The sequence below is a fragment of the Triturus cristatus genome, chromosome 7 (genome assembly GCF_964204655.1).
Source record: "Triturus cristatus chromosome 7, aTriCri1.1, whole genome shotgun sequence".
Classification (NCBI taxonomy): domain Eukaryota; kingdom Metazoa; phylum Chordata; class Amphibia; order Caudata; family Salamandridae; genus Triturus; species Triturus cristatus.
This window is the reverse complement of record NC_140590.1, coordinates 1,083,650,981-1,083,667,804: the sequence shown is the minus strand read 5'-3', so window position 1 is coordinate 1,083,667,804 and position 16,824 is coordinate 1,083,650,981. Positions and strand designations below refer to the sequence as shown.

The 16,824-nt window shown below is 44.2% G+C and overlaps 1 protein-coding gene across 1 annotated transcript in view; it reads left to right on the top strand.

The window, feature by feature from the left end:
* LOC146811134 (uncharacterized) overlaps positions 1-16,824 on the top strand; it is a 262,070-nt gene that overhangs the window by 118,591 nt on the left and 126,655 nt on the right. The window contains exon 6 of the mRNA XM_085615039.1: positions 14,567-14,632. Within this exon, the coding sequence (XP_085471165.1) occupies positions 14,567-14,632 (66 nt within the window). The remainder of the gene's footprint in view (positions 1-14,566; positions 14,633-16,824) is intronic.

Below are 16,824 nucleotides of genomic sequence, written 5' to 3'. Positions count from 1 at the left end.
TCTCGGGAAGCCAAACAATATGGACATTATTGCAGCATTTAAGTTTCTGATCATCCTGCTGGGCCACCAGGCATCGAGTTTGCCCCTTGAGAGTCATGATGCTGTGTTTTGACAGTTGGGGTCAGAGACTGCACCGTGCTCTCCAGCGAGTTGACCATCTTTGACAGTTTTCACGAGTTTTCATGGATTAGACCCAGTTCCACTCACAGCAAATAGTTTTTGCCTTCTAAGCACTCACCAGAGGAATCAATGGCTTACAAGAGGGTCTCAAAGTTTCCAATCATATAGGCCTTATCCCCAGGCCCAATTCCCTACTTGATCCCCTCCAGGGGGGCGCTGGTGGCCACATCCTCTTTGGGCCTTCGAGTGTGCCCCATGACGCTACCGGCAAAGCAGGAGTGAGCTCCAAGTAGACACCCTGCCAAATGACAGCTTGTGTGGGGGCCCGAGGAGGCACCGAACCTACAAGGCCCAACTCCCCTCTGATCGCAGTCGTGCCTAATACCACAAGCAGGCTTACAGGGCGGTAGCCTGAGCAACGCAACTGTGCAGGAATGAGGAAAAATTCAGACAATCAGTCCCACTAACAGCATAGACATGATGAAGTGGAAACAGCCCCCCAAGCCAGTACCACAACACACCACAAATAACAGAAATGCTTACCATAGGGCCCCAATGGGGGAGAGGTGGAGTCTCTCAGTTGCTCCTTTAGCCTAACTAATTGGAGGGCCAAACACATCCAAGAGGGCCCAGGTCCAGCAACTCCTGCCAGCAGCCAGGACCCTCAGCATGATATGAGGCAAAGCACCATAGGTAATACCGGGCACTCTCCCCCACATCCAGGGGGCTTCAGTGACAGCACAGTCCAGCACTCAAGGCTGCCCCAGGCACCAACAGAGTGTTCCCAAGGCTGAAGGTGCAGCCCCTCATTCAGCGCGGGCTGTCAAGTTGATTGGGCCAAAATCCTGACCCAGTTGACTCCCAAAATGAGGCAGGCCCATGGGGCAGACCATCGGTTTAATTCCAAGGGTCTGTATGTCCCGGGGCCTCCGATGTAGCAAAAGGCAAGTAATCTGTCCCAGCAAGGCCTCCAACTTCCACTTCTGCCCCCCAGGGCAGCAGGGAGTGGAAAATGCTTGTGCATCCACAAAGAGAGAAGGCAACCGCCATGAAACCGCCATGCTCAGAATGGGACCGCCATCTTGTCCTTAGTTGGACCCGTTCGCAGCTCTGCACAACTCACCCCAGCCTCCAGGTTGGGCAACGTATTAGAGCAGAGGCATGACACTCCAGTGGTCCTCTGCCCAGCCAGTCAGTGCAGGAGGGAGGGAGGGATCCCTAATGCAGTGCTAGTGCAGTCTACGTGCACAAGACAGTGTGCTGAAGGCCTTCCATCTTGCTGCACTCCTCTAACAGTCAGAAAACTGGTTGCCTTGGGCGCCCCATGGCCGTCACATGCCCAAGCGCACCACTCTCATGCCGGCAGGGGCAAGTGTGGAGTTCTAGAGCGGCCATGGGATCACGGGCGGAGAAGAGCTCGAGCCGCCCGCGTCCTCAGGCCAAGGCAGTTGGCTCCGCCCCCTTATCATAATTTTTCATAATAAACAGATCAGACATATGGCATTGGACATAACTTTCTCCGAAGAACCAATGAGGAATGCAGCCTTAATCGTTGGCTTGTCACCATAACCAAGTCATGCTTATTGTGTTCAGCAGAAACCTTCCTACAAGACAACCATCAGGCATAAAATCATAAAATACAAATGCATATAAAATTATAGTTAGCAATGGAAAATACTATGGGGGAGATTTTCAAAAAAGTCACGCAACGCAGCGCAGCCCCCTGCCAGGCTATGCCGCATTGCGCGAAAGGAAGGGAGCAGGAGAGCGCTATATCTTCAGAGATATGGCCCTCGCGTCCCCTTTCCCTTGCGCTGGCACTGATTTCAGCTGCCATGCACCATGCCCACACCTTAGCGCAGCAGCGCTAGGGTGTTTGCATGAGTGTAGCATAGGTTTTGTATAGGAAGGGTACCTTTCCTGTACAAAACACTATGCAAGGCATGATGCAAAGCTTTTCCCACTTTGCATACATGCTGCAGAGTGCAGCACGCATTGAAAGTCGGAAAAGCATGGAGAAATGAAAGCATTTCTCCTGCTAGCGCCTCCTTTGAAGGGGCCTTAACTTTTGGCACAAAACCAATGTTACAAATATTGCGTCAAAAGGCATGGGTGATTGCATGAGAACGCCCATGTAGCACCTATGTCACATCCCCTCGGCGCAAAGTAACGCAAAGCAGTGCTTGGCGCTGCTTTGTGCTACTTACAGGGTACTTTCCAGCGCAAAACAAGTTTTGCGCTGGAAAGAAAATAGCAAAACACAAATTTTTGCTGGTTAGCGTCACTTTTGTGACGCTAAACCAGCGCAAACGCTTTGAAAATCTGCCCCTATATCTCCTAACAAGGCTTGGCAAGAATGATTACAGTTCAAATCGTTTAGCTCTACAGTTTGTCAGATGGGGTAGCCAACACAAAAACCTTTGCCTACTAATGCAATCTGTGTGATTGCATTTAACAAACTTCCACTCTAAAGGCTTTATTATTGAGTAATACAAATCCACCTTTAATTGCATAATGATAATGATTTAAACATATGTTTTTTGCAATAAATGTTTTGGGCCTTGTGTCTTTATCATACCCTTCATGGTAAACACATCTTGCTTATATCATTGATCATTGCCTTGCCACAATAACCATCTCAGTCCAGCTGTATTGATTCAAACCTTTCCCACGAGCCAAAACGCAGCAACACAAGTTCTCTTTTTCAGTGGAAGCATACATCATATGCCCAATCAAATGTTGTACAGAAAGTAAACCAACATGTGGCTGGAGCTAAGCTGCTTTCTTAACAGTGCTTTTGAAAGCTCTTTTCTGTTGATCATATAAGGTCTAATGACAGCTGTGCTGTGAGGCCAGATCTAAAGAAAAGTGGTTTGTATGCTAATGTTAATCTATATTTAGAATCTTGGGAGGTTTAGATAAAGAATGTTAGTCAGTTGAGTAGCTAGTTGAATGTTTTGTTAGGAATCAAACATCCAACTCAAGCTGAATTTCCTTAGTTTTGTGACACAACATAAGTCCAGTCTGAAGCCACCAAGGGGATCTCCATCCTCGCCTCTATACCAGAATGACTGACTACAATCAGAGTCCCCACACAAACATGAGCTTGCTACAACTTTTGAGCCTGACCCTGACCCCACTATGGTTTGTTCCTTTCATGGGGGTTCACCCTTAGAAATTGAGCCAATGATTCTCACCACAGTTCCCCCCTCCATTCCTCAGAGGCTAGTGTGTATGAGAGATGATCACCAGGCTGGAGGCAAAAGTATGTGCAGCTACACCATGCCTCCAGCTGTTGAAATCGATGTTCTATCCCCCTCCCCGGGATTCTCCACAGCCCACAGACCAGAGGCTTAAAATAAGAATAAGGGGCAAATTATGGCTTGAGCTCATCAATTCACATGACATCTGCGCCTTGCAGGAAACTTGGAGCCTGACCCCCATTCACATTCCAGCATTCGTAACTCTTCATAAATCAGCAGTTCCATCTAAACAAGGCCGCCCTTCAGGAGGGTTGCTAACCCTGATTAGTATCACACTAAACTGTGACACTGAGGAGCTTTCCATTGATAATCCAGACATTCTTGGGGCGAGGTTAAGGGGCAAAACAGGCAAGAGTTTAGACAACTACAATGTTTATGCAAGGAGCACTAGAGGGGGTAGATCTTCAACTCTACAAGTTCTATACGAGACACTAGACACAAGGCAAGCTGTCTATCCTCCAATTCTGGGTGGCAATGTCAATGTCAAATTTGAGCCCCTTGATAGGGAAGATATCCAAGAGGCCAACGAGGAGGATAAATTGTGGTCTGTCCCATCCCTGGAGCTCCCACCAATAAAGAAGTGGTCCCAAGCAGCCATACAGATGAATGCATTAACCTTAGGACATAGGCTGCGGGCCACGAATGGAAGAACCCGTTCTGACAAAGGAGGTGGGTTGACTAGATTATATACTTGTGGACTTTAATCTATGGCCATTCGTGGTTGATATGTCCATAGTCCACAATTGTGAAAGCGATCACAATCTAATAAGTCTGACTGTCGAACGTCCATGGGGCGCAAAGAGTAGGACATCACTTGCCAGACTTGCCACCAAAGAGGGGATACCATCGAATGATAAACGTCGCCTCAAATGGCCCACAATTATGATGGACGAGTCCAAGCTTAATAACTTAAAAAAAGACCTTGAGATGCACTTGGTAGGGATACAATCTCCATCAGACGAGTTGGCACCATCGGCAAACACTAGTGCCCTGCACTCAAAGTTTTTTGACCAATTGGCTTGAAACTTTATTGTTCATTTACAAAACCATGGGCCAAAACAGGAAAGACTAGCTAAAGCGAACTCCTGGTTTACAAAGGAGTGCAGGTCCCTGAGGAGACGCCTTGCTATTGCCATAAGACATAGGGATATGCCGCTGATAAGTGATCTACGGAGGCAATACAAATTGTCCCAAACAAATGCAATGACAGATTGGGATGAGAAGAGGTGGGAAGAACTAGGGGAGGCTTGCTCCCAACTGGATGCAAGAAAATTCTGGGTACTTGTGGGAAAGGGCAACCTTGAAAGCTCACCCCCTCTTACTAATAATATACCACCGAATGTGTGGCAAAAGCATTTTGGCGCCTTGTACTCGATTTTTCATAGCCGTGATATGGGGCCAATCCCCTTCGATCTACTCCAATCTTCACAAGGCCTCTTATTCACTAAGGAGGAAATCTTGACCTCTATAGAGGCAATTATACCTGCCAAAGCGCCTGGACCGGACGGCATCCCAGGGGATCTCTTTCGCTGTGACAGGGACAATTGGGCAACTTACATATTGTCACTTTCCAATGATATTGCTAGGGGTTGTATCCCAGAATCTTGGAAGGGGGCTGAAGTGATCCCCATTTTTAAAAAGGCCGATAGGAGTAATCCCTCGAACTACTGGCCCATCAGCCTAATCGACTCTGTTAAAAAAGTCTTCTGTCGCTCACTTTTAGCGAAAGTCCAGGGCTGGATGGATAAGAATCATATCCTCTCATCCCTTCAAGAGGGGTTTCGCCAGAAAATTGGAACAATAGATCAGGTTTTCTGCCTCCTCCTTCTCTATTGTAAGGTGGTTCTACTAGGCAAGGGGAGCTTATACATAGCATTCATTGATCTGAAGTCAGCATTCAACCTTATGCCCAGGTATAATGTCTGGCGGGTGCTCAAGGAGATGGGCATGCCGCTAGGAATCCTGGCGCTGCTAATAAGAATACACAAAGAGAACTTTGCTAGGGTAAGATGGGGCAGCCAGGGCCAAGTCACCAATCCCATTAAAATCCAGCGGGGGATTCGCCAGGGCTGCGTCCTGGCTCCAACTTTGTTTTGACTATACATCAACCAAGTGGTCGAATTCTTATCTGTTACTCCAGCTGGCACTCCCTCTTTAGCAAATCAGAAAATTGCCACTCTCCTATTCGTAGACGATACCTTTCTTTTTTCCAAAACACCCATGGGCCTGCAAAAACTACTATATCGATTCAAGATTTTTTGCGACAAGTGTCGCCTCAAAATAAATACAACAAAAGACAAAACTGATGTTGATGAACACCCATAAATCCTTTAAAGGGAGCTTGACCCTGGATAACATCCCCCTAGAGAAAGTGACTTGCTTTGATTACCTAGGAATTAAATTGTCGGTAGGGTTGGTCTGGAAACAACATCTTAACAAGGCCTACCTCAAGTTCTCACAGGTAACTGGGGCCCTAAGAAAGGAACATTGCCTCTCCCACATAAGACCAATCGCATCAGCCCTGAAGCTATATAATTGCAAAACTGTGAGTAGTGCCCTATACGGGGCTGAGCTCTGGGGCATGGAAGAAAGTAAGTGATCTCACAGCATCTGAGAACAAGTTTCTTAGGAATCTGGTGTCCCTTCCGCAAAGCACTCCACTTCGCCCACTTAAGCTCGATATGGGCATTAAACCAATTAATAATCTTGCAAAGCTCTGCCCCCTCCTATTTTGGCAGAGGCTTGTAACCACCCCAGAACCGGCATTATATGAGGCTGCATTTAATGAGGTTTGTGCTTTAGATGCCACAAATAAAATAGGCTAGATTAAGCACATTAGAAACCTTGTATTGAGTATTGGGCTACCAGGACATAGCATTAATTGCCCACCAACGTATACTAAAAAACAAAATAAAATATTGTATTCGGATTGGGTTGAGCAGAATGTTTGTAGCAATAGTTAACAGGGAAGATTGACTGACGAATTTAGACACTTCAAGATCAGTCGCTCCTTAGAAAGCAATCTCGATCTCATCAAGTTGCCTTTTGGGAGGAATCTCTACATACAATTTAGGCAAAGTAGTCTGCCGGTTAATGCATTCACAAATGCTTTGCTATGTAATGATGACCAACCCAAAGATTGCCCTTGCTGCCTTGCCTTGACCGAATCAATAGGCCATGTTCTCTTTGCTTGCACTGCATACACAAAACCAATGGTAAATGGCTAATTCCCATTTGTAAAAATCTGACAGAAGACCATTGTTCGTGGGCGCAATCACAAAGTTCCTGGGCCATTCTTGGTGGATTAGAAGGAAGGCCCTGATACAATACCCGATTTGTCCTTGAGATGTCTGGATCATGCTGGTGAAGGAATGTTTTGATATCAGTCAGTCAGTCAGGCAAAAAAACGTTATTTCGGCTATACAGCCATAAAAGCACATATATTTATACCATTAGATGTATTACAAAAACATATACTACACAGAAGTTACACATAAAAAAAAAATACAAAATATTCTCAAAATCGAAGGAGATAGTATAAAGCAAATTTTACAGTATTTTCTGACTCCACTACTACTGATCACCCTGTTATTAGCAACCTTATGTGTCAATCGTTGCCTGGTAATCTATGAGCATAATTTTAAAAACAATTACAATATATACATTTAAAAGGGAATAAAACAATAAAATAGCTCAAAAAGGAAAGGTTTCAAAGCAGTTTTTCTAGCTAAAGAGTTGTGCAAACATAGCTTAGCAGCATAATTAATGGATGAGCACGGTTAGATTATTTCCAGGCTCTTTTTTCTTTATAATGCCCCTACGTATGCACCACATCGTGAATAAAAACCTGGAAATGGCAAATACAAATAGTGGGTGTGTCTCATATTTTAATAGCCTGAAGGCCTCGATGTGGTGCCTAATCCCCACATTTCTGCAAAGCTGAAGCACCCACTTGGACCTTGGCCTTCTATAGGAGGGACAAAAGAGAAGGACATGAAGTTCTGTTTCTTCGGTCGAATTACACCCTGGGCAATCTAGTTTGATAGCTCCCTTCCATTTGTTTGTGAGTGCTCGTAACGGGAGCACCCCGTGTCTAAATTGAAAGAACAATTTATTTGCCATAAAAGGTTGAATACTATCCAGGACCAACTCAATCTTGTATTGCTGTTTGACATCCAGAAACCGGGAGGTCAGACTGCTTGAGTTGATACTCTGTGATAGTTGGGCAAATTTGTGTTCTTTATAGGCAAGGAATAGGGACTTTTTGGGAATGGAGGGACAGATCTCTTCTGGTATTAACCACATATTCGCCCTCCCCAATGCTTGGCATGTATTCCTAATGTGGGACAGCCATGGTATGTTCCCTGCTCTCAGGATGGTCATAACATCCTTCAATTCCTCCCTGTAGTTTATTAGCTCTGGGGTGCTCCAGAGACGGCGCCAGAATAGGAGTGGTCGTGAAGCAATTATGTCAGCAATGGGGCCGATACCCAAGTCCATCCTTAATGGTGTTAAGGGGGTACTCTTGGTGAGACCCAGCAACTGCCTAAGAAAGGTGTTCTCTGTTATAGATAGTATGTTAGATGGGCAATGGCCCCAGAGTTCTACTCCATATAGTGACACTCCTCTTCCCTGTGTTTGATATATTTCTGCAGGTGGACCTACCACTTTCTGTGTGCAGTTTTTATGAACTTTTAGGATACCCCCTATGGACTGTGTCAGTTTTAGATTAGCTTTCTTCACTTGGGTCCCCCAGTCCATCTTATCGTTAAGTGTAAGGCCCAAGGGGCATATGTATCAAGTTCCGTTTTTGCAATTCTCAAATAGCGATTTTTAGGGAATCGCTATTTGAGAATTGCAAAACGGGATGTAATAAAAAATTCGCAAATGTTTTGCGATTCCTTGACATTCCTTAATTGCGATTAGCAAATTGCTAATCGCAATTAAGGAAAACCTTTCCATTCATTCCTATGGGCTAGGAGGCTCATAGGAATGAATGGGAAGACATTCTCATTTTGCGATTCGCAATTTGAGAATCGCAAAATGAGAATGCAATTTCAAAGGTGCTAGGGTGTCAAAAGGACACCCTGTTGCACCCCTGAAATATGTATGTATGCACATGTGGCGCACATACATGCCCTAAGGGCATGTCTGTTTGTCACATGGCACTTTGAAAAATGCCAAAAAGTGCATTTTTCAATGAAATCGCAAATTAACACCAACTTGAAGTTGGTGGTAATTTGCGATTTCTTACGGACAAATAGCAATTTTTCTAGGTTTCATACATTGCATTTAAGGAATCGCAATTTGCGATTCCTTAAATGCAATCGCAAAATAGAGAATCGCTAATTTTCCCGTTCGCAAACGGGCCAATTCTGAGAATCGGCCCGTTTGCGAACGGGAAAAGGGTTTGATACATATGCCCCCTAGTAATTGAAGATGGACACCCTCTCCAAGGCCCTGCCTTCCATTTGGGGGTGTGGGCAATTGATAGTGTTAGCATGGAAGACCATGTATTTTGTTTTTTGGAGGTTTATCTCTAAATCCCTCTTCCTGCAAAATGAGCAGAACTCCTCCAATACCCGCTGCATGCCCATGGGAGACTTGGACAGTAGCAGCGTATCGTCCGCAAACATTAAAGCTGGTATTTTGCGGTTCGCTAACCTCGGTGAATCTATGTCTTTTACTGCCAGTATAGTTTCAATTAGACCGGTTAAAAAGAGGGAGAACAGGGTCGTGGCTAAAACACATCCCTGTCTCACCCCTTTCTCTACAGGAAAGGGAGCTGTCAATTCCCCTTTTTTACCGTCTCTTATTCTCGCAAATGTATCCTGATGCAAGCGCTTCAGCTGGTGGCGTAGGTAGGCTGGTACTCCCATATCACGGAGCAAGCCCCATAGCTGGTCACGCTGCACCATGTCGAATGCGGATTTAAGATCCACAAAGGTTAGGTAAAGGCCGCCACCCTCCAAGATTACAGTTTTCCAATGGATCAATTGCAGTCTGAAGAGCTGGTCAATGGTTGAGGTTTTAGTCCTAAAGCCAGCTTGTAAAGGTGTTAATACATTATTTTCTTCCATCCATGATTGCAATCGACCAAGGAGAACACGGGCAAATATCTTTTGGGTGACGTCTATAAGACTTATTAAACGTTAGTTTGCCAGATTGAGCGGGGTGCCTTTTTTATAAATGGGAATAATTTCTGACCCTGTACAGGTCAGGGGCAGGGCCATACCTTGTTGGATAGCGTTAAATAATATCCATAGGTAGGGTGTCCACACAGCTTGTTTATTTATGAATAGGTCTCCAGGAATTCTGTCCAGCCCCGGTGCCTTGGCTGGAAGCAAATTACCCAGTGCCACAGTGACCTCTTTCATTGTGCAAAGGGGGGCACTAACATTTAGAGGGGTTTCATCTACTGCTACTTCCCTAGCGACTACAGCTCCATCTAAGGCCCTTGAGTATAAAATTTTGAAATGGGATCTCCAAACTTCTTCCCCCAAGTTTGGTTCGATTGCTGAGTTGCCTTCGGATTTCCCAGTTTTGACTAGGTTCCAAAAGCCTCTCATTTCTCGGTTGTCTAAAGCCTTTTTAATTGCTTCCCATTTGTCTATCTCCCAGGTGGTTTTTGCTTCAGCCAGGGTTTTTTTATATTGTGCCCTGGTTTCTTTAATATGTAGATTGTCATTCTCTTTAATCCCCATTAATAAAGCGTGTTTAGCTTTCCTACACATTTTTTTATACGAGGAATGTTTGGGTTTAGGGTCAGAACTAGTATTATCACTATTATAAAAAAAACTCTGCCAATTTTAAAAACATATCCTGGTGGTTCTTTCCTAATAACAACAGAGATTCAGAACCTTGGCTGTTTTCAAACAATCGAATTGCAGTTTCTAAAAAAGGAATGATTATACAAGGTAGCCACTTTTTCCGTCGACTGTGCGAATGTTCCCCAACGTAATCTTCTACCTCCTTCAATTGTAACTAAATTAGGAATGGGTTGTGTGGGTATACTCTGATGGTCCTTGGGCAGAGGGAGAGCTATTTCTAGCACCAACGGATTATTTCCACTTTCGTGTCAGGATTTAATTGAGAAATCTTTAATTTTGTGCCATAATTCAACATCTACCATAATATAATAAATTATAGATGCCTGTCCCAACTTATTAAAGGTAACGTTACCTGGACTGTCAGAGGGGAATCGACCATTACATGCCCTTAGTGAGTGGCTAAATGTAACAGAGTTCATCTGCAGAACTAAAGGGGTCCAACACCTTATTGGGTAGGTGTTACATTCAGGGATTGACCAAGCCGAATCTTCCTCACTTGTAACGGTAGTAGTGATGCCATTTAGGGGCTCAAAATGACAATTAAAATCCCCACCGATTTTTACATAGGTATACTCAGGTAGAGTATAAAGAAAAGTGGCGAGACAATCTAAGGTCTGTGAGGTTTACCCCTGCCTCGCTGGACGAGAGTAGATGATGATAACAATCTTCAAGGTGTTATAAAAAGAAAGAAGGATGCACAGAAAATCAGGGGAGAGGGTGTCTAACATTTTGATATTGCATCCCAGATGTGAGCCAACCCAGGTGCATAGGCCCCCTGATGGTCTCCCCCTGGCCGACCTGGGCGGCTGGGATACAATACGTGACATGTCCCACTCTATGTAAATCTGAACTTGACCATGTTTCCTGGAAGAGGCATAGCTCATGAGTGTCTATATAGTCTCCCCAATCTGGGAGATCCATTTTTGAGCTAAGACCTGCTATGTTCCAGGATAAAATCTTGGTGTTCTGTATTTGGTCTAGGATGGTAGTCTGAGTGTGCAGGGAATGCCTGTCCTGTTGTGTTGCTTGGGGCATGGTCTTGGCTTGGTCATCAGTCCCTGCCTCGATCTGTGGGCTACAGTCAGGGTCCTGAAGTGTCTTAATAGAAGCACTGGGAATACTAATTGCTGCAGTAGCCTCATAGGTTTTCTCAAAGAGTTGGTCACTATTCTCGTGTCTTCCACAGTTTTGGGGCTCAACTGACTGTTTGTTAATGTAAGTCAAACTTTTACAGGTAGGATTTAGTCAATCAACCAAATCCAGGGGACTAAATCTGTTGCTGACGGGAATATTAAATGCCATGATGTCTTCGCATCCCCGGCCCATATTTAGCATACTACCACCCTGGGCTCTAGATTCCCACTTTTTGTACACAGTTCCGACTCTGTCTAACAAGGGACTGGGGGCTAGAAATAACCCAAGGGCAGTGTCTGAATGCCTCCTGACTCCCTAGAGTATCCCCATTCAAGAATATGTTGGACCACCCTTCTATCTATAAAATTAATCAGAACACAGTCCCCCGGAATTTCCTTTCGCCTCTGCCCCAGCCAGTTAACCCTACGTGTAAATAGGATTTCGCTTTGTACTAAGTGGGGGAGCGGTCTGTATTTATTTAACCAAAAAATGACTTTATTTTTCAGTTCAGGATTTGACTCCCCTCGGCCTATTTCCAGCTCTGGTACTCCAGTTAGTATAACAATATAGGGGGTGGAGGCTGGGGGCAGATCTATACAGGGGAGGGTAGAATTTGTTTCCCTTGTTTTAGGATGAGATATGTTCCTATTGTCCTCAACGCCGGATCTTTGTGCCTGTTGTTTTGTTAGAGGACCTGAGGTAGTTGCTATAGACCTAGAATCATGAGCGTTATCAGGGCAATGGGGAGACCTGTGTTGGAGAATAGCTGGGGCCTGATTTTGTGGGGCTGGAGGTTTAGTCCCAGTAGGCGCATTCATTTGTACAATTAGTTTATGCCCTTCAAGGAGGGGTGGTGGTATACAGACAGGTGGAGTTGCCTGGTTTCGTTGGGGGGCCATTTCCAAATTTGAGGATTTAATAGATTCGATGGTATGCATGATGGCATCAACTTTACTCCCCCATGGGCCCATCCGTGTGGTTAAATTGTCAATACGTCTCATTGTGACTTCAAGTTCGGATTTTATGAGCTGTTCGAAATATCCTTTAAGCTCTGTTACCAGATGAGATACCCATGCTGGGGACTCCGAAGTTCTGTAGCTACTCTCGTCGGCAACATATCCCCCTGATGGTTGGTTTGGTGCCATCCCAGGAGTATGTTTCGCATGCTTTCCTCCCTTATGGTCATTTTGCTTCCGAAGTCCTACTTTCTTTTTTACCGCCCCACCCGCGCCAGTCTTGAAAGTATTTTCCGAAGCCATGGTTTTTTGAGTGCACGGCAGTTCTAAAATAGTGGGGACAGTTAATGTTTTGGGTGAGTAAAGTAGCTCTGGTTCCATAATTGGTGAGGAGTTTGCGATCATCGGTGTGAGGGATAGGCGTCTCAGTGCGTTCTATTTCACTGGAGACGGCTCCTATTGCCTGCTGCAGCATTTTGTCGATAGCAGTCAGTTGGGCAATGGGAGTTAGCATAGGAGCTTTCTGCCTGGTGGTTGGCCTTGTGAGCGGGGGGTGCGTTTTCCCATGATTATTTACTGCCTAGGCCTCCCCGCAACAATTTTCAATGATATTAATCAGTAGGTTGGGGCACGCGCTAACCCCACTGGACTCCAGAGATTTAAAGGTCTGCAATTTTCCTCTGTGGGGCCCCCAAATGCTGTCCCCAAATCAAATCGCTCTATGGGAGCCAGTGAACGAACGTTAAGGCTAGCAGGGAGCGAATTTAAGGGGGGTGGCCCAGCCCAGCCTCGATCGATCTCGGACGGGCTCACACGGGCCTGCCCTTGACCGGGCTTTGCCTGGCGCGTCCCACGCAGCGGGGCGCGAGGCAGCGCTTTGTAGCATGATGAGGGACGCCTCCACCCTCAGCAGGTGTGGGTGATTGGCCGCTTGGCACTCTTGGACTCCGAGTCTCACCAGAGTGTGGCCGCTACCAGCGGCAACAGCGGGAGACCACCACGATGTCAGAAGCTCCTCACGGGAGGCGGATTGTCCCCTAGAGCGTGGCCGCTACCAGCGGCAACAGCGGGAGACCACCACGATGTCAGAAGCTCCTCACGGGAGGCGGATTGTCCCCTAGCTCCCTGATGGTCCTCTCACAAGCGGCAAGCAGTCCGTGTGGCAGGTGGAACAATCAACAAACAACCCCCACCCATGATATCGTTATTTTTATGCCCCATTGACTACATCCCATTTTAAATGTAAATAACTCTCCCTTGCCTTGTATACAATAATTTTTAAAAGTTAGCTGCATCTTTTGGACATGTGAACTGATTAGCAGGCAGCAATATGTTACTTTTACAAATTGTGATATAAGGAGATTAAGTCGTACTGGTTAATTGCTGTGTTTAATTGCGCGAAGTTTTACACTTTTATATATGTATTTAAACTATTGGTGTGTAATGTCTATGTATTGTACTTTTATGTTCTCAGGACCGAATAAAGTCTGATGATGATGATGTTTTGTTAGGAGAGGCTTCTGATGTAACCCGGTTCTAGAATACACGCTGCATTCATATCACCTGGTCTGAGAGCATCTTCCAATGCAAAACATTATTTAAAGTTCCAGTGACAAATCACAATTTATCACTGCCTAAGGTTGTACACACCACTGCTCCAGGTCTTCATCTATTTAAGATACAAGTGAGCCCAAAACTGTGGCTGAGAGAGTGCCTCAAATTTGCACTTCCAGTGCTCACTTACTGTTCTTGCTGTTGTGCATAAATCAGTTTCACATAGCAATCAATGATATATCGAGTGAGCAGAAGTGATTTTAGTCCACTAAAGTTGCTCATATACAAAGCCCACCAAAGTGCAGCCGCAGCTTGAGATCTGACAGCAGTGGAACCCTAGAACTCTCAGATCATCAACACAAACCTACATGGTGAGCCTTCCAAATAAGAACATAGAATAAATCATTACAATACACACCTTACAACAAATGTGCAGACAGTTTTCATGCAAATCAATAAAATCATTACAGAAAAAAACAATGTTCAGCCTGGTTTAATGTACTTTATTTTGTCCATCTTAAAACGATGTGCTAAAATACAGACCAACATGACTGACTCTCTTTCTTATTGGAGTCGTTGTTGGACAACATGCATGCATTACTCCACTAGTGGTCCTCATTGAAGCGAACATAAACCAGAATGTATACTGACTCTATTAAGAGTTCATATAACATTTTATGTGCATTCATTGTTTGATATTGCCTTGTAGGAAACATTACTAAGTGGCGCAGGTGACCTGGTAAAGGAAGTGGGGCTCAAACTTGCTGATTTAGTGGTAAGTGCAATGTATTCATGTTAACGTTTTAAGGCCTTGGTTAATTCCTGCTTTATGAAATACTGGATCTGCAAATCTGTTTAGAAAAATCGGGCATCATTCAATCACATAGGTTATTTTGGCCATAGAAATGGGTAATATTTGTTTTATGTTAAGTGGGCACACGACATTTAAACATTTAAGAGTAACAGGATAAATGTATTATTAATATTAATATTGTTATTATAGTTTTAATTATGTTGGCCCTGCCTTCAACATCACAGTCCTAGCATTATGTGGGAGTGGCATGCCCCATTGCCAGCCCTTTACTGATATTACAGTTAACCTCCTTACCTGGGCCTGAGGACATAACTTCCTGACTTTTTATCCTCTTTGTTCTAAGTAAGCAGTACCACAATGACAGAAGTCACAAATCACTCAAGAAGAGAAGGAAACCTGGATTCTGGTTATACGTTTGGACTTTGGCTGCATGATGAATAACCTGGTACTTCCATATGACACAATTACCAGTGAATTAAGACCAATCCGATAAGAAAACAATTTAGAATTTGGAATAGCATTAGACATTGATGTTACTGCAATAATTTTAATGCATCACTTCTTAATTTCAGGACTTTTTAGCAGGAGCACATTTCTACAGATTTGAACTGGATAATTTGTCCCTGAAACACATGGCATTTGTGGATGTGGCAATAAATACCACATGCAGTATTACAGAGTGTCCTATAATGCCAAAATGGCAGTATAATGTATTTTGCCCGTATCTATATATGAGGCCACATTTAATGCAAGTCTTAGTGTAATGAAGTTAACCACATGTTCATGAGAGCACCACACTTTTGTATCTTTCCTTTGTTGCAGGCCTAATATGCATTAAACCTCTGGAGGTTCACCATAAAACTTAGAAAAAAGACGCTGGTGAAGAGAGTGGACATAGACATTTGTTGATCTGCTCTAAACTAAACAGCATTTATCAGTAGGAAAGGATGGGATGTACCCGTATTGTATTATCTTTACTACCAACACAGAGTCTGGGACTTGGGAAGTGCTGAAACGACATCCTGTAAAGCTAATCTCCCAAAAAGGGTGAGGAATGCGGAGTATTGAATTTGCATGGCTACGCCAGGCGTCCGAGAAGCAAAGATTTGCACAGAAAGAATGTTCCCTACAACTTTCCATAAATAGCCACCTAAGGCATTAAAGAGGGGACATACAATAAAAACTGGCTTATGAATGTTTCCACAAAAATGCTGAAAATGCATGACCTCCCCCAAAACATTCCGAAGATATGAACAAAATTCAACGGAAAAAAATGAAACACAAATCAAACTAGGGGTGACCAATATGATAGCCAAAGAAATATCAAAAGACTAAGGGAACTTTCAGGTGAAAGGTCAAGCATGCATTTTAGCTTAAAGGTGATTTGTGGAAACGTGTTCCAAGGCATGACTTAACATAAATTACATCAGGGCTATGATGGTATAAGCCTTCTGCTCTAATATCCCATCGTTTGTTTCTCCTGGTTTAATTTAAAACATATAATTCACAAGTGAATGGAATGTTCTGAGAACCATACAGCCCTTATGCTTCTGGCTATACAAGTTGTTAAAGGCTCTCACCCTTGTTACAGGCCCTTGCCTTCAAATTGGGCCTATGACTTGGTTTCAAGGCCTTTAAAACCTGATATCGTCCATAGCAGCTAGCAATAAGGCTATGATATATTACGTGTTAAGGCTTAACTAGGGCAGTGTATTCATAATTCCATTATTTGGCATTTGAAACTAATTTGCCTCAGCTTCTTCACATTTCAAGGTATAGTCCATGTAGAGAAGAATGAACCCCCTTCTCTTTGTGCAATATAGTCTAGTCACTGAAGCAGAAGGCATTGTGAAGGGCTCAAAAGCATAGATAATGATACATTACCACACAGCCCCATTAAAGAAGCCATACAGTGCTTGAGGTGGATGTTGCTAAAGAACACCATGTCTTGGACCATGTTAGGAACAGTTGTGTTGACTTAGTGAATACTTGAGAGAATGTTTTATGTGCTTGAGTTGCCTATCGTGCATACATATAACTCAGAAAACAGAGAAAGAATCACCTTGTGGCAGAAACTCTTGCTCTAACTTCAAGAAACCATAGAAACAGATACTGGGACACAGACTGGTCCTCCAGGCCATGATATCTTCAGA